Source organism: Scyliorhinus canicula, chromosome 11 (genome assembly GCF_902713615.1).
Source record: "Scyliorhinus canicula chromosome 11, sScyCan1.1, whole genome shotgun sequence".
Lineage (NCBI taxonomy): Eukaryota > Metazoa > Chordata > Chondrichthyes > Carcharhiniformes > Scyliorhinidae > Scyliorhinus > Scyliorhinus canicula.
Window position 1 is genome coordinate 141,379,632 of NC_052156.1, and position 27,536 is coordinate 141,407,167.

The following is a 27,536-nucleotide window of genomic DNA, read 5'->3' on the forward strand; positions in this document are numbered from 1 at the left end:
TCATTGGATTCAGGAACCGTCCCATCAGAATGGAGGTTGGCAAATATTACTGTTATTCAAGAAAGGAGAATTCACTACAGGCCAGTTAGCCTAACACAAGTTGTCGGAAAAATGTTGGAATCTATTATTGGGCAAGAGTTAACAGTGCACTTAGAAAAGCACAATATGTTTAGAACAAATTAACATGGTTTTCACAAAAGGAAATTCGTTTAACAATTATTGTTTTTTGAGGATGTGAGTAGTAGTAAGGTAGATATAGGGAAACCAGTAGTAGTATACTTGATTTCCAACAGGCTTTCGGCAAGGTGCCACAGAAAAGTTTAACAGACAAGATAAGTGAACATGGAGTGGAGAGAATATACTAGTATGGATAGAGAATTTTATTCATTTGCGGAATGTGGGCATGCCAGCATTTATTGCCGAACCCTAGTTGCGCTGAGAAGGTGGTGGTGAGCTGCTGCCTTTAACCACTGCAGTCACCGAGATGTCGGTACAGTGTTGTTCGGGATGGAGTTGTAGAATTTTGACCCTTAACATTGAAGGAATGGCGATTATATTTCCAAGTCAGGATGGGGAGTAACTTGAAGGGACCCTCCAGGCAGTGATGTTCCTTGGTACCTGCTGTCTTGTCCCAAGTTGTAGCAGTTTTGGGTTTGGAAGTTTTTTTTTCTTCGTTCTGGGATGTGTGGGCATCGCTGGCTGGCCAGCATTTAATTTTTTAAAAATGTTTTAATTCAGGAATTTTCATGAAAAGCAAGCAGAAGCAAAATTACAACATTATAAATGCCACCTCATCCGTGTGGAGTTTGACATTCTCCCTGTGTCTGTGTGGTTTCACCCCCACAACTCAAAAGATGGCAGTTTAGGTGGATTGACCGCACTAAAATTGTCCCTTGATTTGAAAAAATAATGGGTGCTCTAAATTATTTATTTATTTAAAAAAAAGAAATGCCATCTCAAACGCCAACCATTATTCACCAACACGGCTACCTTTGTCATCTTCATGTCCAGCCCTGACTGTAACACCTGCCCTACCCATCCTTTCCTCAACCTTGTCTGATCCCCTATCTTTAAGTGCATCTCTTGCAAAAAGGCTCGTCCGTCTTCAGACTCCTCAGGTGTACGACACATGGGACCATTTGGCCTGCCCATTGAGCTCTCTCTCATTTCACATGACCAGCCTGGGGGGGGAGCTGCTCAACTCTTCTCTCCCCGCGCCCCCTCCCCTTTTTGGGCCAGCCCCTGCCCATGTCATGCTACCCTCCCGGCCACCCTCGGATGTCCACCGTCATCATTCCTTTCCAGCTGCGCCACAGCAAACCCACCCTTGTCAGCAACCCTCTTTCTTTTCTCCCCCCCCCCCCCACCCCCCCCCCCCCCCCCCCACCCCCCCCCCCCCCCCCCCCTCCCACATACAAGCAAAACAATGACCCAACTCCTATCTCCTGACAGCCCCTCTCCCGTGAACTAGCCCGCCCAACTAGCATGGTGGTTCACCCCCTGTCCCCACACCCACAAAAAAAACATAAAAGGTGTACTCACCTTTGATCCCCCCCCCCCCCCCCCCCCCCGTGGAGGGACCTGCCTCCAAACACACTGATTCAAAACCAAAGGAATGTTTCAAGGGGGAAAGTTTACCGAAAACTTCCTCCAAAAACTCCTTCAAAGTTCAATGTCCTCCTGCCAGTCTCTCAAACTCCAACTGACCTGCCAAAATAATATTCACTCTTCTGAAAAGCCACCCAGCGGTGGTCTGGGTACAGCACCCCTTTCCTGACGAGGGCAGCCTTGACCCGATTAAACCTGCCTCTCCTCTTTGCCAGTACTGCACCCAGGTCTTGATACATCTGCAGCCAGTTCCCTATCAAGGTGCACTTCCTCGTCTGCCTTGCCCACTGATGAATCTTCTCTATCCAGGAAGCGGTGTAACCGCACCACCATCGCTTTTAGCAACTCGCCCCCTTGCGGTCTCCGCATCAGCGGCCTGTGCACTCGGTCACCCTCCAGGGGCTGGTCAAAGGCCCCCCACCCCCATCAACTACTCCAACAATTTGGCCACATACGTGCCAGCCTTAGCCTTTAGACATCCCCACGATCCTCAAATTTTGCTTTCTGGAGTGGTTCTCCAGATCCTCCACCTTCTCCTTCAGCCTCTTCTGGGTCTCCCATTTCACCAACAATGAGGGCAGCTGTTCCTCATTCTCCCCCACCTTCTAGATTGCCCAGCCCTGGGACTCCAGCCTCTGCTCCACTCTCTCAATACCTGCTTTAACCCACTCCAGCATTTTGGCCAGGGCCTCCTTTCGCTGCTGGCTAAAATTAGCATTCAGAAGTTCCACCGTGCTCCGTTGACCACTGGGTGGGCAGAACAGGCATTTTGCCCTCCGCCGCCTTAACCTGTGTGGGGTGGAGGTGGCCTCAGTGCGTGTTGCCTCCGGGTGCTCCGGTTTCATTTGTGCTGTAATCTCTGGGGTGGGATTTAGACTCGCAGCTTTGTGTCTCCAGAGGCGAGAGAGGTAACAGTTGAACCACACCATCTCATCATTTCCCTCCCCACCCAATCCTTGCTGGTGATTCACTTTTGGCAGTGCCTTCCAGTAACCTGATCAAAAATGTGAACTCTGGATAGAGTATATGAGAAATGGGTGGAGGAGCTGGGCTCTTCTGAGGAGATTTGGAGAGAAGCCCTCTACAGGATGAATTCCACTTCATCCTGTGCCAGACTGAATTTGTTTCAGTTCAAAGTGCTACATAGAATAATTTGGACAAAGGCAAGGATATCTGAGTGGAATCTTTCGAGACGTGTGACCACTGTCAACTTAGACTGGCTAACCACATGCATGCATTCTTGTCTTGGGCTAAGCTTGGTGGATTCTGGGTTTAATTTTTAGACACCATAGCCAAGATTTTGTAGATAACCCTAGAACCTTGCCCACTAGTGCAATATTGGGGATTTCAGACTCCGTCTTTCTACTCTGGACTGTCTTGCCTTCGCTTGCTTAATAGCCAGGCGGTGAATATTACTCAACTGGAGATCCCCTCTCCGCCCAAGGCATCTGCTTGGGTGGAAGATACGATATTGGTCTTGCACCTTGGGTTGAAGATACAATATTGGTCTTGCATCTGGAAGGTCAAGTATTCTATCAGAAGCTTGGTGGGGAGATTCTCCCAGAGACGGTGGCCATTTATTTCTTTCTTTAAGGGATCTGGACACATTCGTGGGGTGGGGCGGTTGAGTTAGTGGGGGTTAGTTTAATAATAGGCGTTCCTTGTTCTACTGCACTTGTTAATTGCTTTCTTACTTTTGACTCGGGTTTTTTTTTGTTTATGTAATATATTTTTCTACATGCATATTACTCTTATAATTGATTCAATAAAATGTTAACAAAATAAAGTGAACTCCATTGCAGAATAAGAGGCTTTAGTTTGCATTTTGGTACTACATGAAACAACACCGTAATGCGCAAGTCTATTGTATCCCTAACCCTCTGCTGCACAAGTGTTCATGGCTTTAACGGAATGAGCACCCAAATAAAGATCTTGCTTAACTGGGGGAGGAATGGTGGTGAAAAGCATTGCACCGTATCCTATCAAATCCGTTTACATTTTCTCCAGATTGTGGAAATTGACAAACTTCAGGGAACAAGCATGAATATTTCCACCACTGATGGTGCACTAAAAACAAAGTACATTTATGCTGAATCTTCACATCTGTCCTCTTCTAATGGCAATATTGAACTTGGAAACATTCATGGTAAGAATTTTACATATTAAGCTCTAATTTGTGTCACCAATAGCCTGGGCCAAAATGGCTAAGGTTGAATATAAAGAAGATTTTTTTGTATTCTATTTCACAGATGGAAAGACAGGGCAGTACGGTACCATAGTGGCTAGCACAGTTGCTTCACAGCTCCAGGGTCCCCGGTTCGATTCCCGGCTTGGGCCACTGTCTGTGCGGAGTCTGCACGTTCTCCCCATGTCTGGGTGGGTTTGCTCCGGTTTCCTCCCACAGTCCAAAGATGTGCAGGTTAGGTGGATTGGCCATGATAAATTGCCCCTTGGTGTTCAAAAAGATGAGATGGGGTTACAGGGACAGGGTGGAGGCATGGGCTTAAGTAGGGTGCTCTTTCCAAGAGCCGGTGCAGCCTCGATGGGCTGAATAGCGTCCTTCTGCACTGTAAATTCTATGATTCTGTGATCAGCGAATTATGTGGGTCTTTCACAATTAAAAGTTGGGAACTGCAGTTTCCAAGAAGGGGCTGGAATGGGGATTTTCTTTGCGGCCTGCTATCTGAGTTTACTGTTAGTGTCTTTGAAGAAAAACATATGCATTGCAGCTGTGGAACAGTGGTTCGAATACAGTTTTGAAATGATAAACAATTCCTAATTAGCTGCAGCCTGGTGTATGAATTTAGTTATGCAACAGGGATACCAGATTCATAGTCATAAATGTAAAAGTTCTATCAAACTAAATGTGTCGGCAGCTGTTTTTAGTATCATTAGAAGCCACAGTTAGGAAAAACTGCACAACAGCCAAGGTTTGATCATTGTTGCTATTTGGCCAATTTGCTGGAAAATATCCAAGAAATTATTTTTTCCTGAAGGTCTGGAACAGTTTAATGATGTACAGGCTATTTGCCAGATTGCCTGAGATATCAGCCAGTGCTTTGGGGAGAAAGAAAACCTCTGCTTTAATAGTTTATTTAAAGCTTGCTGCAGGAAGTGCAGTTAAGGCTTGTCCTAATCTTTCTCCAGTATAGCCGCAGGATCTTTTCGGCAATGAAGTGAAGAGCGTGATAAAGTTCGACTTTTCAGAGGATGTGACTGCAATGATTGGAGGAGTGGGGAATCGATCATTAACGTCACCAGGAGGAGCCAGATAATATCTAATGATTAGCTCACAACCTAATCTCCTCTTCATTCTGTCTGCACCCCCATTTGTGGAGCCTTTGCAATTTACACCACCTTTGCACAGCATTGCTGTAAATATTTGGCTGCCTCAGACAACCAGCAAGAACTTCTTGCATTTGAATAATATTTACATGCAAAAAAATGCCTATGGAGAGCACCATCACAAGTTGGGGCAGCCATGTCGCCAATGTCCTATATCAATGTATGCTTATGCTTCTGTAGCAGCAGGCACATAACAGGAGATAGATGTTTGCAAGCAGAGAGAGATCGGTAACTTTGCATCCTCCGGCCCCATTTGAGAAACAGACACTTCTCCAATTTGCACCCCAGAATAAGAAAACGCAGGCAATTTTGAAAAGAAAGATCACTGTAATCAAGTAATTTTTTTCGCTTTTCACGCCATCTTTATTCAGAATAAAATTGCGGCATAAATTTCCATTTGTTGGCACCTGGGTGTCAGTTTCTTAAATGATATTTGTCAATAGATTAAAAAGATCTGCTCTGAACAATTTCATCTTTATATTTCTACAAAGGCAGCAGAAGAAACTAACTGAGGAATCAGGGACAGCATGGTAGCATAGTGGTTAGCACAATTGCTTCACAGCTCCAGGTTCGATTCCTGGCTTTGGTCACTCTCTGTGCGGAGTCTGTACGTTCTCCCCATGTGTGCGTGGGTTTCCTCCGATTTTCTCCCACAGTCCAAAGATGTGCAGGTTAGGTGGATTGGCCATGCTAAATTACCCTTGGTGTCCAAAATTACCCTTAGTGTTAGGTGGGGTTACTGGGTTATGGGGATAGGGTGGCGGTGTGGGCTTGGGTAGGGTGCTCTGTCCAAGAGCCGGTGCAGACTCGATAGGCCGAATGGCCGCCTTCTGCACTGTAAATTCTATGAGTCTATGAATCTCACACCTGGGCTTTCACTGTACCCATTTGGTGAATTAATCTTACAACAGCTAAGTTTTCCATTATTCATATGTGGGATAGTGGCATTACTGACAAGATGAGAATTTATTGTCCATCACTAATTGCCATTGAGATGGTGGCTGTGATCTGCCACCTTTGAATAACTTTTTCCCTCCCTCTATGTAAAAACAAACAAAAAAAACTACCACACGCATCTCCTCTAAACTTTGCCCCCTAATGACTGACCCCCCACTCTGGAAAAGAGTGCCTGCCCATCCACACTATCCATGCCTCTCATAATCTTGTAGACCTCTATCAGGTCACCCCTCAACCTCCGTCGTTCTAATGAAAACAGTCCGAGTCTGTTCGGTGTCTCTGCATAGCTAACACCCTCCAGACCAGGCAGCATCCTGGTTAACCTTCTCTGCACCCTCTCCAAAGCCTCCATATCCTTCTGGTAGTGTGGCGACCAGAATTGTGCGCAATATTCCAAAGTGTGGCCATATCAAAGTTCTATACAACTGTAGCATAACTTGCCAGTTTTCATACTCGTTGCCCCGTCCAATGAAGGCAAGCATTCTATATGCTTTCTTGATTACCTTGTCCACTTGTGTTGCCACTTTCAAAGATCTGTGGACCTGTATGCCCAGATCTTTCTGACTTTCTATATTCCTAAGAGTTTTGCCGTTTACTGCATATTCCCCCTCTGTTAGACCTACCAAAATGCATCACCTTACATTTGTCTGGATTGAACTCCATTTGCCATTTCTCTGCTCAAGTCTCCAGCCTATATGTCCTGCTGTATCCCTGGACAATCCTCAACACTATCTGCCTGACCCCTGTGGAACACCACTAATCACAACCTTCCATTCAGAAAACACCCTCCTACTGCTACCCTCTGCCTTCTGTGACTGAGCCAGTTCTGTGTCCATCTTTCGTGCCACCTCCCTCTGATCCCGTGTGATTTCATCTTTTGTACCAGTCTGCAATGTGGCACCATGTCAAAGGCTTTACTGAAGTCCATGTAAACAACATCCACCACCCTCCCCATATCAATCATCTTTGTCACCTCCTCAAAAAACACGATCAAGTTTAGTGAGGCACGACCTCCCCTTCACAAAACCTGCTGTTTATCGCTAATAGGTCCATTTGATTCCTAATGGATATAAATCCTGTCCCTGAGAATTCTCTCCAGTAATTTTCCTTCGACTGACATGCGGCTCACCAGCCTATAGTTTCCTGGATTATCCCTGCTACCTTTCTTAAACAGCGGTTAACATTAGCTATTCTCCAGTTCTCTGGGATCTCACTTGTAGCCAATGAGGATACAAAGATGTCAGTCAAGGGCCCGAGCAATTTCCTCCCTTGCTTCCCTTGTATTCTGGGGTAAATCCCATCCAGCCCAGGACACTTATCAACCTTAATGTCTTTTAAAACACTCAATACCATCTCCTTTTTGTTGTCAATATTGACCCAGACTATCCACACACCCTACCCAAGAACCATTTTCCACAAAGTCCTCTTCTTTGGTGAACACTAATGCAATGTACTTGTTTAGTATCTCACTCATTTCCTCTCGCTCAACACATAGATTCCTCCCACTGTCCTTAAGTAGACCAATCCTTTCCCTGGCCATCCTCTTGCTTTTTACATATGAATAAAAAGCTTTGGGATTCACCGTAATCCTACTTGCCAAGGACTTTTCATGACCCCTCCTAATTTCCCACTTAAGTACCTTCCTACTTTCTTCATACTCAACGGTTTTGACTGTTCCGTCCCTTCTAGACTGTACAAAAGCCTCCTTTTTCTTTTTGACGAGGTTCACAATATCCCTCTTTATTCAAGGCGTCCTAAACTTTTCATAGTTATCCTTTGTGTTCTCAAGAACGTGACTTTCTTGAATCCTAAATCAACTCACTTGAAAGACTCCCACATGTCTGATGTTGATTTACCCTCCAACAGCCGCACCCAATCCAAATTCTTCAATTCCTGTCTAATGTTATCATAATTTGCCTTTCCCCAGTTTAGCACCTTGCCCTCATCCCTATCCAAAAGTACCCTAAAACATACGGAATTGTGATCACTACTCCCAAAATATCCCCTACTGCAACCTCAACCACCTGTCCAGGCTCCTTCCCCCAATACCATGTCCAGTACTGCCCCTTCCCTCATTGGACTATCTACATATTGCATCAAGAAGCCTTCCTGGATGCACCTTACAAACTGCCCCATCTGTTAAGGGAGAGGTGTTTTCAGAACCCCAAAATGTATCATGAAGTTCAACCAACCCCCACCTTTAATGGATTGTTGCTTTTGAAGCACACGGCTTGTTCCCCAGGTGTAGATTTCAATTATTGACACATGGTTTTTAAAACACAACCATGTTTATTCCATGAACTCAAATTAACCTTTTAAATAAACATTGGATCTCTTAACACCCCTTACTTCAAAGATAACCCCGAAAATAATACAACACTACCCAATCCTGCAAACTGTTCCTTTACACATCCGAAAGACTTAACAAATCTTCAAAAACAGACATGAGGTTACATTGAATATATTTATAGTCTTTGGATTTGCAGACATCAACAGACCAGCTCGGGTTTCTTCCTGCAGCTCTCAGCATAACACACACACTCCCAGCTGCTCTCTCAAACTGAAACTAAAACTCCCATAAAGCAGAAGTGAGCTCAGTTCCCCCCCGTGACATCACCTCAGTAATATGATCAGCTTCATTTCTTAATGACACTCCACGCCCTAGCACTAAGTGAGTCCCAGTCAATATAGGGGAAATTTAAAATCCCGTACCACAACAACCCTTTTACTTTTGCACCTATCCAAAATCCCTCAACCTATCTGCTCCTCTGTCTCTCGCTGGCAGTTGGAGTGCCTGTAATAAACACCCAACATTGTGATTGCCCCTTTTTCCTGAGCTCTAGCCAGATTGCCTCATTGTATGAACCCACCGAGGTGTCCTCCTACAGTACTCCCCCACCCCTTTTTTACATCCCCCTCTGTCTCTCGTGTCCTCCAACATTCAGCTGCAAATCCTGTCTTTCCTTTAACCACGTTTCTGTGATAGCCACATCATAGTACCAAGTACTAATCAGTGCTCTTAAGTTCATCTGCCTTATCTGCTATACTTCTGGTGTTGAAACAAATACACTTCAGACCACTACTTTTTGAGCAGACAGGGTGATGTTGTTGTTCTCTTATTTTTGTTCTCTATTTCCCCTTCAGTTATTACATCTTCTAAGCTAACGATCTGGTTCCTGCCCCCCCCTGCCAAACTAGTTCAAATTCTCCCAAGTGACTCCAGCATGCCTCCCAGTCAGGATATTGGTGCCCCTCCGGTTTAGATGCAACTCATCCTTCTTGTACAACCTTCCCCGCAAGAGATTCCAATGGTCCAGAAATCTGAATCCCACGCTCCTACCCATCAGTTTTGCCATGTATTTAGCTGCATGGCACAGGGACTAATCCTACGATTACAACCCCAGGGATCGTGCTTTTTAGCTTACTTTTTCATAATCTGAGGAATCGTGAATGATACTGAACACAATACAATCATCCTCGTTTTTACCTTATGAAGGAGGAAAGGTCACTGATGAAGCAGTTGATGATGGTTGGGACTGAAGACACCACCCGAGTAGTGCCCTGGGGCTGAGGCAATTGACTTCTAACAAACCATCTTCGTTTGTGTTACGTATGATCGACCATTGGAGAGATTTCCCCCGATTGGATTTGATCTGCTTTTTGTATGTAGGACTTCGACCCATCGGTTCTGCACCGACCCTTCGACATTCTACCCAGGTCCATTCTGCTCCATCTCCGTAAAAATCTAGCGTGGCAATCCACCTAACCTACACATATATATTTGAACTGTGGGAGGAAACCGGAGCACCTGGAGGAAACCCACACAGGGACAAAGAGAAAGTACAAGCTCCACAAGTCACCCAAGGCTGGAATTGAACACGGGTCCCTGGTGCTGTGGGGTAGCAGTGCCAACCACTGTGCCACATAATTGGGTAATCTCCACCGCCGCCGCCACACTGCCGGAAAGATGTCAGAGTTGTAGATGTACTGAATAAATTTGGCCGGGGTATGACTAGTTGTGGAGCACAAACCTTCACTGCAGCTAGGATGTTAGGAAGGCTGGTCACCTTGCTTTACCCAGTAGCTCAGCATTTCTTTATCACATTGAGTGAATTAAATTCGTAGAAGACTGGCATCTATGTTGGGTGCCATCCGCTTGGCACTTCTGGCTAGAGGTTTGTATACTCTTCATCTTTTACAATGATGTGCTGGGCTTTGCCATCATTCAGGCTGTCATTATTGGTGAAGACGCCTCTTTCTGTTAATCACTGAACAACTGGATGTGGCAGGACATAAGAAGTTTGTACTGATCCATTGGTTATGGGATCACTTGGCTCTGTCTGTTGCATGCTACCGCCACTGTTTATTGTAGCTGCACCATTTTTAGATATGCATGGTACCTCATTTATTAGGCAAACCTGGTGCTGCCATTGGCATACTCCTCCTACACTTGAACAAGGATTGGTTCTTTTGCTTGATGGTTGTAGAACAATTTTGTTGATGGCCCACATCACCCCATAGATGCTCAGTTTTGACCTGCTAGATCTGATCTGAATCGACCCTATTTAGTATGCTTGCACCTCCCGCGCAACACGTATCCTCCTTGTGAATACATGTGACCTCCTAAAGCAGTGTTCTTCAACGTCGGGGGTGGGTCACGGGGGGGTCGCGGAGCTGTTGTCCGCGGCGCTCCCGACCGCACAAATCCCCATGCAGCAGCCGGCTTTTCATAACGCCGGCTGCAAGTGGCCGCGAACATGTTACAAAAATAAATCGCCGCCTTGTGCATGCACGCACGATGATCGGCGCGCATGCACAGTGCGGCTGCTATTTTTTTTTAAAAGGTTACAAGTTCTGTCGTCATTTTTAGTCATTTACTCATTTAGTTTTTTCATTTAATTTTTTTTTTCATTTATTTTATTCATTTTATTTATTTTTTTACAAGTTCGGGGAGGTTTAATTCATTTTTTTCATTTATTTTACTAATTTTATTTTTTATTTGTTTTTGCAAGTTTGGGGGTGGGGGGGGGTTTATTTGCTAAAATTTTACAGGAAAAAAAATTCAGAACTTTGGACAGATGGAGGCCCCATACTTTCCGACACCAGAAGGCTTCACCTTCATCCAACAGGTTCCATTGGAGGATAGTGTACGAGGGCCAAAGGGACCCAAAACCATTTTCTCAATTTTTGTCAGCAGCAAATAAGGTAAGAGAAAATGGTGGGTCGCGCAGGTCGGCCGGCGTGGGTAGCGAAGGTCGGCTGGGTTGGGTCCCGAAGGTTGGCCGGTTGGTAAAAATGGGTCTCCGGAAAAAAAGTTTGAAGAACACGTGTCCTAAAGAACTGTGTGGTGGTTTCTAATATATCTGGCAGGTTGGTGAGGACAAGATCAAGAAGGTTTTACCACTTGCCACAGGCCTATTTTGGCAGATATGTCCTTCAATATTCCTCGGGTCATGGACATCAGTTATTTGTTTCGCTATGGAGTCTCTTGATGATAGACGTTACACTCTAGGCATGGGACTTCATTCTGTGCCTTTGTTACCCTCAGTGGGTTTTACAACTTATGTTCAGTGGAGAGATACTAATTTGTCAGCTGAGGGAGGGTGTAGCTGGTAATCAAATGGAGTTTCCCTTGCCCATGTTTGATCTGATGCCATGAGACTTCATGGAGTCTCGAGGTAAAGTTGAGGGATCTTGGTTAATGTTGCTTTTATCTGTTAACTTTGTCTCATGTAGTTCTTCTGGCTGCCCGTCATTTACAACTACTTGAACTTGAATGTTGAAAGATCTGTTCTGGATGCAAATCTTATTCACTTCTGGAAGTGTGCATAAGTAACAGATGAATCACACAGGATCTCCATAGTTTCTGTCTCTGCTTGTAAATTTTTGGACGTGTGGCATAATGCAGAGAAAAACCAGCCTGAATATCTGCTTTAAAACACACTCTCACATGCTGAAAAATTGAGAAACTGTGCATTACTGGAAACAAAATCATGTAAAAGTGATTCTATTCTAATCCAATATTCAAATAAAATAGAATTCTCATTGTATTGCCTGACGGGCTATGTTTAGACAGAACCCTGCAGCTATATGTAATCTTCTAAAAGAAAATACAAACTTATTTGGAATGCTAACTAAACATGAATTTCATAAGTGTGTCAGATGTTTTTAGCTGCCATATGGCTGGGACCATGGGTCCCAAGAATGTAGGCAAATTTGAGAAGATTCTGTTTGACCACTGCGGGTACAAAATCAGGAGAGACTGAAATTGCAGATTGAATTATTTAAGCTATAAATCAAAGCAGCCGACTTGTTTTTAATTGAGAAGCACTGCTCTTTGTTCTCTGCTGATTAAAACATAAAGGGTACAAAATTGGACTGCCCTCAAAAATGGGCGCAGTTTGGGCAATTAACGTGAATCTGTTCAAGGTGATGCAGGCAGACATAGTGCTGACTAATTATAATGATTGTAGCATACATCTCCACTGAATGTGTTACTGAGTAGCTGCATGTCTCAGGATTGTGGCCAGGTAGACTCTGATGGTTCCTTTTTCTAAAAAGTATTTTTATTTCACCTTAGAACATAGAACATAGAACGTACAGCACAGAACAGGCCCTTCGGCCCTTGATGTTGTGCCGAGCCATGATCACTCAAACCCACGTATCCACCCTATACCCGTAACCCAACAACCCCCCCCCCCCCTTAACCTTACTTTTTAGGACACTACGGGCAATTTAGCATGGCCAATCCACCTAACCCGCACATCTTTGGACTGTGGGAGGAAACCGGAGCACCCGGAGGAAACCCACGCACACAGGGGGAGGACGTGCAGACTCCACACAGACAGTGACCCAGCCGGGAATCGAACCTGGGACCCTGGAGCTGTGAAGCATTGATGCTAACCACCATGCTACCCTGCTGCCCCTTAATTTCACCTTTTTTGATAAGTGCATAACAAAACCCAAGAAACAACATTGTCTGCATCTCCCCCCTCCCTAACAGCTGACGGTGACCACCTCGTTAAAGTACAAAATAAACAGCTGCCATATTTTTTTTAAAACAATTTTTATTGAGATTATCAAAAACAGAAAATAGCAACAAGAAAACAGTATTAACAACAAAAAGAGAGAAAAAACATAATAACCCCCCCCCCCCCCCCCCCCCCCCACCCAGCAACTACAAAAAGAAGAAATAGTTAAGCACCCGGCATATTCAATAAACACATGTACACATTTCTCCCCCCCCCCCCCCCCCCCCCCCCCCGTGAGCCAGCTAACTTCTGCTGACCCCGGCGGCTCCCGCCACACCTCTGACCTCTCCCAACGTGGGGCTACTTCTCCTCCCCATACCCATCAGCAGACCCTCCTCCTCCCCCTCCCGCTCGGGGGGAAAAAAGCCAGCGCTTCTCAGCTCTGACCCCGCCCCCATCCACCCTCAGCACGGGAAACCAAAGAAAAGCCCGCGCTTTCCCCCTGCCCGACCCCGCCTCCTCGAGGGTCGGCCCCCACCACCAGCTCCCCACACTCCAAGTCTACCCCCCACTCGAACCCATCCACCGAACCCACACAAAAAAGACAGCGCCCCACCCGCCCTAGAAACAACACACAACCCGCTTAAAACAGCATAAAACAGCATGAAACAGAGACCCTTCCCACCAAAAGTTAACACAGTTATTTACAAACCCCCGACCCTCAGTTAGAGTCCAACTTCTCGGCCTGCACAAAGGCCCACGCCTCCTCCGGGGACTCAAAATAAAAGTGCCGGTCCTTGTAGATGACCCACAGACGCGCCGGCTGTAACATGCCAAACTTCACACTCTTTCTGCGGAGCACCACCTTCGTCCGGTTGTACCCGGCCCTCCGCTTAGCCACCTCCGCACTCCAGTCCTGGTAGATCCGCACTACCGTGTTCTCCCATTTGCTACTCCGCTCCTTCTTGGCCCACCTAAGCACGCACTCTCGGTCAACGAACCGGTGGAACCGCACCAGCACCGCCCGTGGTGGCTCATTCGGCTTGGGCCTCCTGGCCAGTATTCTGTGGGCCCCCTCCAGCTCCAGGGGCCCCTGGAAGGACCCAGCTCCCATCAACGAGTTCAGCAAAACGACCACATAGGCCCCCAGGTCTGACCCCTCCAGCCCCTCCGTGAGGCCCAGGATCCGCAAATGTTTCTGCCTCGACCGGTTCTCCATCTCCTCGAACCGCTCCTGCCACTTCTTATGGAGCGTTTCATGCATCTCCACCTTTACTGCGTGGGCCACGGCCTCATCCTCTCTTCCGGAAGCTTGTTGTTGGAGCTCCCGGATCTCCACCCCCTGGCTGTCTGCGTCGCCAGCAGCTTGTCCATATTAGCCTTCAGCAAGTCTAGCAGCTCCACTTTTAGCTCCCAAAAACAACGCTGGAGAGTCTCCTGTTGCTCCTGCGCCCACTGCCTCCATTCCTCGAGGCCTCAGCTGGCCGCCATCTTGATTTTCTTCCCCTGCTTTTTCTTAGGCGCTGCCACCGCTATTTTGCTGGCCCCACTCCTGGTCCAGACCATAGACCACTGGGGGATCCACTGCAGACACCTTCCCACATCTGGAACCGTCGAGCAAGTACCGCTGGGGTCCCTTAAAAGAGCCCAAAAGTCCGTTCCTGGCGGGAGCTGCCAAATGTGCGGCTTAGCTACGCATAACCACAACCGGACGTCCCGGCTGCCATATTTTATAGCACCCCTCAACATGAACTTGATTTTCTTGAGGAGTAAAACCTCCATAAGATCCCCCAGTCATACTGAGGCACTGGGTAGAGAAGCTGACCTCCAGCCAACAGAACCTGCCTGCGAGCAATTGGCGCGGTGAAGGCTAAGACATCTGCCCCACTCCTGTCTGCAGCTCCAGCAGGTCTGACACCCCGAATCTAGCCCCTAGGGGCCTGATCTCCAAATCTGTTTTTAGAGTTGTCAACATGGTGCTGAAGAAGGAGACCCAAAGCCTCTGCAGCTCAGGACATGATTAGAATATATGTACATGGTTAGCTGGGTCTCTCCCACAATGCCCACACTTTCTCTACTCACCCAAGACCTCATTCGGTGCACCCTGTGTATTACCTTTAACTGTATAAGCCCAAGTCTCGTGTACAAAGAGGTGGCATTCACCCTTTGCAGTGCTTGATACCACATCCTTTCTTCCAATTCCTCCCACTTAATTGTAACCCACTCCAGTGACACAGTATCCTCCTTCAACATTCATTAGGTCAATTTTCAAGTATTCCACTCCTCCACCTCCATCTATGGCGGCACTCCCAGAAATGTCGGAAAAATCTTCCTCGCAAAGTCAAGAGTTTCTGACTGCGAGAGCCTAAACGTCTCTGACAACTCCTCCAAGCTTGCAAACCGTCCTCCAAAAACCATTCCCTCATTCCTTCCACCCTCTTGACCTCCCAGCATCTAATCTTCCTGGTTTGAGCATCTGGTTTGCCCAAATCGGCGCCAACTTTGACTCATGCTGCCGAAATTGTCTCCATACCTTCAATGTGGCAGCCACCACCGGGTTACCCAAGTATGTCCCTCAGGAGAATGCAAATGAGGCCATCACCAAAGCCTGCAGCATCAATCCCAAACTGTCTCTTGACACACACCCACCCCCCCGCCCCACACACACACACACACACACACACACGCCCAACTCCTCCTCATCGTCATTTGCCGCCCAATAATAGTAAATCGGGCTCTGCATTTCTTACAGCCTGGAAGGATCTGGTGACGGTCAGCTTCGTGGTCACCTGGCATGCTTCTATTATCCTGCGCTGAGACTGCAGGTCTGGTTCCGAGAGTTCGTAGAGTTTTGTGAGCACATGGTACCTGTGCTAATAGCCCTAACCAAGGTGGAATTTGGAATGCACCTAACCAGAAATGGACTGAAGTAGCGTTGGTACTATTTTGTTACTAAACCGGCAAACACGAGGCCAGAATTATTGACACGATGGAGGATAATGTTGCTCAGAATCCAAGGGCCTAAACACTCTTTGCAGATGAGGCAGAAATGTAGATTCCTGGTGCAGCTAGCATCCCTCAAAGACACTAAGATAAAAGGTCAGTCAGCATTTTTGGGTGATGGGTGGAGATGGAGTGCAGTTGCAAGTTCACTGTTGGAAGTTGTTGAACTTAATTATTTTCTGTTCTATCAAAGACATTCTGCCTCCTGGGGTTTGGATAGAGGAAGAAAATTCAATGCTGTTGTAGCAGCTAAAAGGGCCACTTTGGTTCTTGTCTTACAGGAAACTAACTTTGTAACTCCAGCTACATAATTTGGAAAAGAGCAAACTTACACTTTACTCGCGAGGGTGGCACAGTGGTTAGCACTGCTGCCTCACAGCACCAGGGGTCCATGGTCAAGTCCAACCTTGTGAGTGTGTGGAGTTTTCACTTTCTCCCGTGTCTGCGTGGGTTTCCTCCCGAGTGCTCTGGTTTCCTCACACAGTCCAAGGATGTGTGGGTTAGGTGAGCCTAGCTAGGATGCTCTTTCAGAGGGTTAGTGCCGACTCGATAGGCCGAATGGCCTCATTCTGCACCTTAGGAATTCTTTGGTTAATCATTCAGACTGAACTAGTGACACATTTGAGATGAGGGTTTCATTACTAGTGATATTCTGCAAGATATCGGCAAGTTTTATACGGCACATTTTAGCCCCAAAGCATTTTCAATTGGAATTCAAAACTTTTATTTGACATCAAGTTCGTTAACATTGTGTATCAATATAATAAACATCCCACTCGTGCCCAGAATCTGTTTTTGCTGAGGTTTTGGCAGAAGCACAGGTCTTTTTGGGTTTAAAGGATAATGCAAATGAACATTGTCCATTCAACTATTCTGAAAAGCTAGAATCTTGCTTGCAAGATTTACTGATAACATAGCAATTTGTTTTCTAGCTTGTCAAGACCTACCGTAAATCCCTTCACACCGTGGATCTTCTCCACTGCTGTCAGCTATAGCAAGCACTTTCATAAGAAATTCAGTAGATTGCATCCATGTTGACCCTGGATTGTGAGGTGTCTTGAGTTGGGCGAGCCTTTTTAAGCATTTGTCGTCACTCTGAGTTCTCCTATCTGCCTCTTTTATTGTGTGAATTGGTTGCTATTTGTCACAGCTGGATGCAACCTCCCATTCTGCTGCTCAGTGTAATGATGCCTGGTTTTCTGGAGTTCTTATTTTGAAACCTAGCTCCTTGACTTGCGTAACTTAATTGAAGCCTACTCGTGACAATAAACGATCTTCATTTCATTAAGAGTTACTTGGGTAATGCATTGTAGCATGACTTCAAAATTTTGAAAGTGCATTCATGAAATTGAGAGACTCCAACAAATTAATTTCTTGCAGGGATTGTTATTGCAGTATATCGAATGTGATTGTGAAAAACAAAAATAGTGTATGGAGTAATTTAGTAGCAGATTTGCAATGTTGAAATGGGCAGCAGGGTAGCATAGTGGTTAACACTATAGCTTCACAGCACCAGGGTCCCAGGTTCGATTCCCAGTTTCGGTCACTGTGCAGAGTCTGCACGTTCTCCGTGTCTGCGTGCCACAAGTTCTGAAAGACGTGCTGTTGGGTAATTTGGACATTCTGAATTCTCCCTCCTGTGTACCCAAACAGGTGCTGGAATGTGGTGACTATGGGCTTTTCACCGTAACTTCATTGCAGTGTTAATGTAAGCCTACTTGTGACAATAAAAATATTATTATTAAATTTGCACTCTTATTCTTCATATGCTTTGTTTCAATATCTTCAGCTGTGCCCTCAGATGAGGATGTGGGAGAAATTCATATGGTGTTAATCTGTTCATGCTTAATCTTTAATTAAAAACAGGAAACATAGGAATGTAGAATTAGGAATTAGCCATTTGGCTCCTCAAGCCTGCTCGCCATTTAACAAGTTCATGGTTGATCTGCCTTAATGCCAACTTCCCACACTATCTCTGTATCCTTTAGTGTCATTGATATCAAGAAATTTATCGAGCTGTGCTTTGAGCATACTATGAGCCACCGAGGATCAAGAATTTACCACCCTCTGACTGAAGAAATTCCTCCGTGTCTTGGTCCTGCCTCTTATTATGCAAGTGTTCACTGGTTCCTCCCCACACCAACTCCCACCCCAATCAGGGCAAACAACCTTCCTGCATCTACCCTGTTGAGCTAAGAATTTTGAAATTTTCAATGAGATCACAGCTCTTTCTTCTAAACTCCAGAGAGTACAGACATTCTCTCCTCCATCTTCCTCACCTGATAATCCCACCAGACCCGAAACATAAACCCCATGTTTGTCTTTGTCTAACCTGCTAAGTGTCTCTTGGAACTGCTGCAGCTTTTATTTCATGGTTTTTTAAGCTTTGTTGCATTCACACACATTTTGTCTTTTGCACCCCCAGCAGCAACTACCTTTTCCCCAGCTACCTGTCACTACACGATGGAGAGGGGCTGAACATCAGCTCACAGGAGGCAATACCCTCAACACAAATAAACAGGCAGAAGAGCAGTTTTCTGGACACAACTGAACACCAGTGCCTCAGATGTTCATGATTCTGGCATTTCTGACCTGAAAAAAGATCACCTGCCTAGTTGAGCATGCATTCCTGTAGTAGTCAAGGTGACTATAACCCTGAATTTCTTTGTCTCGGCTCCTTCCTGGGATCTGGTGACCACTGTAGGGTTTTGCAATCTACTGAGCACAAGTGCATCTCACACGTGAACAATAACATGTTACGATTAGCAAAACCAGAACAAGAGGGCCATCGAATTTGCTGCACCAACGGAATTCACTTGATTGTCCTCAGTTTCCAATCTGTCATTTAAATTTCCAGAACACATCAATATGCCACAACCATGCACACTTATGCCTTGACTTTGATAAAGATTGCTATGATCTTGGTTGATATAACTGGATGGGGAAGATCCAAGAATGGAAGCCTGGCTTAAAAGACTAAATTTTTGAATATAAAACTGGGAGGATGAGAGTCACTGGACCAATAATTAGTTTCAGCAACAAGGAAAAAAACATTGATTGAGCATGGAAAAATTGGATTATAATACAATTCTCCTCTACTCCTCCCTTAGCTTAACAAATACACAGATGCAATGATTCACATAGATTACCAAGTACATCTTGAGCTACAATGGTTGCATTAACACACGAGTTCCTTTTAAGCACACAAGATGACTGTGGCCAAATACACACACTCCACTCTGAACCCAAGTTAGTGTCTGTGAATTTCTCCTCTGAATCCCCCAGATAATTATAACATGAGAGTTTCCAAACTCCACTCCCAAAAGTATGCTATAACATCATCTCGCACACTAATGCTTTCTCTTGACGGTTTGCATTCCGAAACTCACTCCAGGTTTCCAAATTACATGTTTTTATCCATTCCACGATTTTACGACAACGCCTTTTAGGATTTCTTGATGGCTGTACAAACTGTCCAGAATTACTTTAATTGTTAATCCCCAGACTATTAAAATGACATCAAATGTTTAATCTACCTCTGAAGCCTGCTACCCCACTTTCAATCTAGCTAGCGCAATTGTCTCTTTAACCCGGAACACTTTGTTCAGTCATCCTTGAAATCTTCTTAACAATACCATGGTCTCTGATCTCTTAACTTTTGGTGTCTTAAACATTCTTCCTGTCCCAATTCCCTGGATTGCATTTTTTCCCTTGGGAAGCTTGCATCTTTGCAACTCCTTTGTGGTGTATAGCTTTTCTTCACAGAATTGAGAGTTGTTCACTCCAGTATCCTGTCTCCAACTGCTCTGGCTTCCAGAATAAAGCCCTTCCCTCTGGAAAGTGGCCTCCTGTTGCTAAGCACCAAGTTATTTCTATTTATACTTCACACCGTAACCCCCTCTCAGCACAATAGAGACACAGGTGGAACTGAACCAACTCCCACACATAAAAATGCACCTTTGTCCAGCATGAATCTAATTCTAGGTTTTACCCTTCCAGAAATTTTAAATTAATCACACTTAAAAACTATACCTTATTTCTAATGTTTACCAAAACAAATATAAATTCCTTAAAACTGCCTTTTTTTCAAAAATCTCTCCCTGTTTAAAGAAAAATGTTCATAATCAAGGAGATTTCTTTGCACTGTTGTTACATCCAGTTTACACAAACTTAGCATCATAAATATCTAACCCCACAACGTATTACATCATACACCACATAACATATTACACCATACAAATACATTTCCCCTAGTTCACAATGACATGTCATTAAATATAATTAGAATGATTTAAACAAAACAAAGACTCTATACATGGCTACATTATCATAACTCAAGTCTTGTGTTTTTTATTCTGGTTTTGCAATTCTAAAGTAATCTTAGACTTACATTAATACTGCAGTGAAGTTACTGTGAAAAGCCCCTAGTTGCCACATTCCGGCACCTGTTCGGGTACACAGAGGGAAAATTCACAATGTCCAATTACCTAACAGCACATCTTTTGGGGCTTGCGGAAGGAAACTGGAGCGCCTGGAGGAAACCCACGCAGACACAGGGAGAATGTGCAGACTCCACACAGTGACCCAAGCCGGGAATCGAACCTTGGACCCTGGAGTTGTGAAGCAACAGTGCTACCCACTTTCCTACCGAGCTGCCCAGAAAATTTAGAAAAGACTGTTTCATTTAAGTCGTGCAATTGTCCTTTTTCGTCACTCTTGGGCATCGTTTCACTCGAGTACATTTTCCAAATTCACGTGATGAAGTCGCATTTTAATTTAACACAGTCCAAATTTTGCGCACCTCCATCCTTTGTCAAAATTTATTTTAGCTGATACAAGAATGTTAAGATGCTTCTTGCGTTCACTCAAACTAGTATCTCATTCTTGCTTTGTTTGTTCTTTGAACTTATTGTGATCTTGCTGTTTCTCCCACTCTCATTTCAAACGAGTTCTTCTCAATTCTGCTTCAACTTCTCTAATAAGCCCATAATTCTCCTCATACTCTCCAACAGGTCTGACATGTACAACAGCAGGCCCTCTGCATACAGCGACAACTGGTGCTCCCTATTCCCCCCCCCCCCCCCCCCCCCACCTCATAATCCCCTACCTCTCTTCTGACCCCTAAGGGCCATTGCCAAGGGATCTATCTCTAGCGCAAGCGACAGCAGATACCTCTTCCTCGTTCTCTTGTGCAACCCGAAGCTCCATGAGCTTGTCTCATTTGAGCGTACGCTCGCCAGCAGGGCCGCGTGCAGCAGATGCACCCATGCCGCAAACTTCGGCCCGATCCCAAACTTCCCAGAACATCAAACAGGTATCGGCACTTCACCTGGTTGAAAGCTTCCTCCGCGTCCATCAATACCACATCCTCCGGTACCTGTCCCCTCGATCACACTTCATAACCGCCTAATATTACTAGAGAGTTGCCTACCCTTCCAAGAAACCTGTTTGGTCTTCTGCAACCACCTGCGGAAGGCATTCTTCCATCCTCCCCACCTCTAACTTAGCCAACACTTTGACATCTGTATTCAACAGTGATATGGGTCTGTACGACCCACACTCTAACTAGTTCTTCTGTTTCTATGGAATTACCGTGATTGTCACCTGCATCATTGAATCGGCAGCTCCCCCTTCTCCAGCGCCTCGCTAAACTACCCCAATAAATGTGGTGTCAAGTCTTTTACAAGCTCCATCTCGAACTCTGCCGGATAGCCTCGGGGCTTTCCCAGACTTCATCCCTTTTATGCTTTCCCTCACCTCTCAATGGTTCCTCTAACACCTGCCTCCTCTCCTCATCCAGCTGTGCAAATTCTAGCCCATCCAGAAACTTCTCCATAGCCCCTTCCTCCCCCTCCCTGGATTGGCCCTATAAAATTTCTCTTACTCCCTGAACGTCCCCATTTTGGTTCGGCCCTATGTATCTTTAATCACCGATGACACCTTATCGCAGAACCCCCTGTCCGCTAACCACCCTGAGTCTAGTCTCTATCCCAGCCTCTGTTCCTGCCTCAAGCGAAGTCGAACCTCCAGCCAGTGCGATGCGTGGTCAGCGATCACATTTCCTGCATACTCTGCCCCCAACACCTCTCGGCTCACCACAAAACTATCAATTCAGGAGTATTCTTTTTACAGATACAAGAACCCTCTCCCCCGGGTTCTTAAACCTCCATGGATCCACCATACCCACCCTTTCCATAAACCCTCCCAGATCATTCGCCATCCGCAGCCTTCCCATTGACTTGGGGCTTGACCTGTCCACCCGTACAAACTTATTGCCCCTTAACAAATAATCGCCACAATGAAATCACCCCACCTGAGAAGAAGGAACCCCCCCCCACACCCTCCGGCCTCCACACTACCCGCATCCTTTAAACTCTGTTGTTGAAACTCTTATGTCTCCCATCAAAGTTCAGTTCTCCCTGAGTTTATGACCTCTAATAAAGTCATTGGTCTCCTCTGGGGTTTCGAAATAATACTCCCGGCCTTCAAAATACTCCCGGCCTTCAAACGTCACCCACTGTTTGCCGGATACAGCACCTCAAACTGTCGATAAAGATCCGCCCTATTGAACCCAACAAACCTGCAGCGGCACAATCACCACCTGCAGCGGCTACCCCGCTTTTTGCTTCTGCCTTAGTGACCTGTGGGTTCTATCCATCTCTGGCGCCTTGTCGAACACTCCCTCTGTCACCAGCACCCCACCCAGCATCCTCGAGATGTAACCTGTAGCATTCGTGCCTTCCGCACCTTCAGGCAGGCCAGCGATACGCTAGCTCTGCCTATTATATCTGTTCTCCTGCTCTTCTACCTTTGCTCTTAGCGACTTACAAAAGTCACCCAGGAGCCCCACCTCTGCCTCCCATTCCACCACCCGATCATGATGGTGAGACATCACCCTCCCCCATCTCCCGGATGTGTGACCCCTGTGCCTCCAAGCACTTCTCGACTCTCACTATTGAGCCTTTCAGGGGTGCAACCGCTCCTTCAATTGCTTTTCCTGCATCTCCTTTCGTTGTTGCCGGAACTCCTCTCTGATAAATGGCATCAGCTGCTCCATCTGGAGTTTTCCAACATGCGACAACCCTTCGCCCTCCGCCATCTTTCCAATTGTTGCTGCGCCGCAGGTGTTGTCCAGCTCCTTGGCCAGGTCTTTAACCTTCTTCTGCCGGGTCTGATAACCAACAGACGTGCCACTCCCGGCGGGGAACTTCAGCCTTCATATTCGGGCAAAAAGAGCTCAAATCCACACCTTTGAGCCAGAGCTTCCCTGTGTGCGACCACTCGCTCCATGGCTGCCACTGGAAGTCCCATCCTGTACATTTTGTATTAACACAGATCTTTCAAAATACTGTTTTGCGGTGCACAAGAAAGATGCAACGCTCGTTTTTTTAATGCACCTCCCAAATGCAAATCACCTGTTTCTAGAGGCACAATGCATAGCTTTAATTTCCCTGTAGGACCCTTTTTCAATATTTTACATAGTCATTGAACTTTCCTTTTCTAATCTGGCAGTATTTATAAAGACAAAACAATTTGAAAATTTTTAGCTAGTCTTTGCTATCATTTAAGATAATAACAGTATTTTTTTTAAATGGCTGCTGTAATCATTCAACCAAATTTCCATCTGTTGAAGAACACATTTTCTTCTGAAGAAATCCATTATGATTCATGGTATAGCTACTTGTGGTCTTTGCAATTAAGCACATGCACGTCTCTAAAAAGGAAAGTAGCAAGCGAATGCAGTGGCCATTAATGTTGTTTTGGAAATTACGAGGTTTAGAAGTTGCCATGTACACATGATTTTATAGAATTTTCACTTGTATAAACATGTGAAGTACATCAACAAGGTTTCCTGTGCTTTTTAAATATTAAAGCTTCTGTTGAGAACATTTCAGAATACCAGAAGTCTAAAGCCTGCAAGAATTATGGTGTTTTAATGTTCTTGGGTCTTTGCCAGAACCAAAACAAAATCATCTTGCAAATGTAAGAGCTATAATTTGAGATTAAATGCATATTTCCGTTCTATAATGCCTTTGAGCTAATGGACTTTCCAGGCAGAAATGAAGTGCAGGCACAAAAAACAATATAGCTGCAAAATTGGGCAGGCATTGCAAAAGACTTGAAGGTCGTGACTTCTGGCATGGGGCAAGTGGCACTCTTACTGTGCATCTGGGGCGGCAACATGACCAAATTGAATGAAGGCTACAGGGAAACAAAGCTCTGAAGAGCGAAGGGGAGGCTTTTCCCTAGATGGTGTAACTACATTAGCTCCTCATAGAACATTTCTCCTAACACTACTTGATATGTGTGCTATACCTGAGGTGATTAATTCAACAGGAAGGTGACACCGTTCTGTGCCCCCTTCAATCTGATCTGGGGCTATAAATGTCACCGGCATATCGAACCTTTATGCATTTGTGGGGCAGCATGGTTTCTAAAATGTCCCTTGCACCGTCCACTGATGCATCTGAGATGTGACAAAAGTCACCTGTGCTAGAAGAGTCAAATACATTATTTTCTATTCATTATTCATGGTGTGATCTTCCACCATCCAATCAGAGAGCTGCAATGAGCATTAGGGAAAAGAACATTGATGTGCTTAAGAGGTAGGAGAATCGCTCTCTTAAGGAAAGCCCAGAGTGAAAGCCAGCATTTTGACGCTAGCTAGCGTGGGGACATAGCCCCATTTTTGGAGAATCCAGTCCCGGATATAGATTTCTTTTTTATCTTGTTTAAATCGTGCTCAACATCTTGATTGAACACCAGAAATTAACTGTTTATCCTGGTGCACCAGGTTCATCCTTTTGTGCCTGTCTTGTGGCTGCCCATGTGTATTTTCTATGCAGTGTTACCACACTACCTATGGCTCTAGTGCTGGAAGACTGCTGATTTTCACTGGAGCAAACTACAAATGGCCTTGCTGCTTGACCTGGAGTAGGCCTGGGTCTTGAGGCCCCAACATCAAACTGCACCACTTCACCATGGTTGGGAACAGTCAGGGCTGGTGACTGAGACAACAGCAAGAACACTTGCAGCAGGGCAGTGACGTAACCATGAATATTGTTATTCTGTTATCCCGATAGAGGACAGCAAGCTGGTGTTCCACAATGCCACTACCACTCTCCAGGCTAGAACATCCTAAATCCCCGTAAACATGGTGGAGCACAGATTGCTGGATTGCTGCATTATTTTTAAACACTGACCCCAGTTCTAGATTCGCTCACAAAAGGAAACACCTTCTCCACACTACCCTGACCCCTCAGGATTTTACGTGTTTCAATCAAGTTACCTCTTACTCTTCTAAACTCCAGCAGATACAAAGCCTAGCCTGTCCAATCTTTCCTCATAAGATAACCTGTCCGTTCCTGGTAGTAGTGAAGTAAACCTAGTCTGAACTGCTTCTAAAGTATTTCCATTCTCCCTTAATAAGGAGGGCAGTATTCCAGATGTGGTCCCTCTCACCAGTGCCCTGTACAACTGAATTAACCTTCCTACTTCAATTCCCCTCGCAAACTTCCTACTCACAATCATTGAGAACATTCTATTAACTTTCCTAATTATTTGCTGTACCTGCATGCTGGCCTTTTGCGATTCATGCATGAAGACACCTAGGTCTCGCTGAGCCTCAGAACTTTGCAATTTCTCCCTATATAGATTAAATGCTTTTATTCCTCCTGCCAAAATGGACAATTTCGTATTAGTTCACATGGCTGCAATTTCAATGCTCAAATAAGAGGTCACCCATTTAGGACAGCAATGAGACCAAAGTTTTTCTCTGAGGGTAGAGAGTCTTTGAGAGCTCCTTTGTTAAAAGACAATGGAAGCAGAGTCTTTGGATGTTTACATGTAGATAGATTCATGATAAACGAAGGGTGTAAGAGTGCTGGAAATAGACGAGAGGTTACATACAGTCGGATTAGCTATAATCTGATTAAATGGTAGAGCAGGCTTGGAAGGGCCGAATGGCCAAGTCCTGCTTCTAATTTGTCTGTTGGATGATGGCTGAACGCTCTGCCTGTGCTGCAGCGGAAGCTAAGAAAGCGGATGCTGCAATACACTGGATCTACAGCTGCTGTCGAGTTGACCACCACTTTCATGCTGGAAAGGATGAGCTCAAAGCTGTGCACATTGGATCCAAACTTCTCCGTGCTCCATGACCATGGTGGGAGACTCTACAGCAGCTTTGCCAATGCACCAAATATCTTGGCCTGCACCATCATCAGCACCCTCCTGTGTACTTGCTTGGAACGTACATGCAATTTCACCCTCTAATGAGCTTAAATGTCTGCTTCCCGTGGCCTGACTGCGGCCCACTTGTGCCCGGTGACTCACTGCATACAAATCCCATTTCTACATGATCTTGTTTTATGGGTGGTGCCACTATCTGAGCTGGAGTTGTGAATGTCAAAATGAGTGACACTGTTTCTTCATTGGTCCAGTGCAGCTGCTCTGTGCTGTGACGGGATAGGTCGCAGTTCTTGCGCATCTGAAAGCATGAAAATAGGAGGGGAAGTTTGGGTTGAGGGAGTGGGACAGGGCCATGGTCATCCTGGCTGCAGCTTGCACAACATACCGGATAGTAGATTCAGGGTGATGTGGGAGTCAAGAAGGCCATAAGGAAGTAAATCTTAAATGGTCTTGGCAACATGTCATAACCAGCCCTGTGATTTGTCAGACTCCGTGAATGAAGGCATGTGAGGCCCCCCCCCCCCCCCCCCCCCCCCCCCCCCCCCCCCCCCCCGGCTCCAGTCCTCTGCTGCTCTCTTCTGTTGTGTGTGGGTCTTTGTCCTAGAAAAGAGAGGGCAGAATGCCAGAAATCGTGTAACCGTGTTTGGATGTTGTGCCTGCCATAGCTGAATAGCTAGGGGCATGCAAAGGCGATGTGGGATTGGCATCATTGTGGGGTGGCATATGTAAATGTTAGACCTGAGTGCTGGGGATCGCTGATGGATGAATGATGGGCTGTGGTGGGTTGAGTGGCTTGAAAGCTTGAAGGTTTGGTAAGTATGAAATATTAGTTGCAATATATTCATTGACCATATTTACCTGGGTACGGCTATTGAACTTCTAACATAGCTGCCAGATTCTCTGGACCAGATTCCTTATGTTGGCCTCCCTGGCTACATGCTCCCAATCCCTTCAGAAGGTGTTCCTTGAGGGCTTCCTTGACCATGTCCTTCAGAAGGTGTTCCTTGAGGGCTTCCTGGACCATACTGTCCACCTTCACAATTAAGGCTTTCCAGCTCCATACCCATGAACTGTCTACCTGGTGTTCCGCTTCTTCCTGTTATCCAGCACAGTTTCCCCTTTGGGGACAGATTGATTTTAAGAGCTGGAGGCTAGGGGAAACTCATGATAACCTTGCACATTATTGTGTCCTTTTTGAACATACAGCCAGCTAGCAGGTCATGCTGGGTTGGATGTTGAAATTATTCAAATGAGACAGCATGAAGTTTATTTACCTCAGTGTGAACAGGCACAGGCAGGTCATGAAAATGGCCCCTCAAACAGGCCTAACCAAATTTTAGCCATGTCATCATTTTCCTCTATCAGTACTCATAGCTGTTAACATGCAAAAAACATTATTTTTTTGTAGGTATAGTTTATTTTTGAGTTTTCAAGAGAAAATTAGTTCAAGTATTTCTCCCAATA

At 45.5% G+C, this 27,536-nt stretch overlaps 1 protein-coding gene across 1 annotated transcript in view; it reads left to right on the top strand.

Annotated features, from left to right (window-relative positions):
• Positions 1-27,536, top strand: part of fam185a (family with sequence similarity 185 member A) — an 82,098-nt gene that overhangs the window by 32,212 nt on the left and 22,350 nt on the right. The window contains exon 3 of the mRNA XM_038811554.1: positions 3,616-3,754. Coding sequence (XP_038667482.1) covers positions 3,616-3,754 — 139 coding nt within the window. The remainder of the gene's footprint in view (positions 1-3,615; positions 3,755-27,536) is intronic.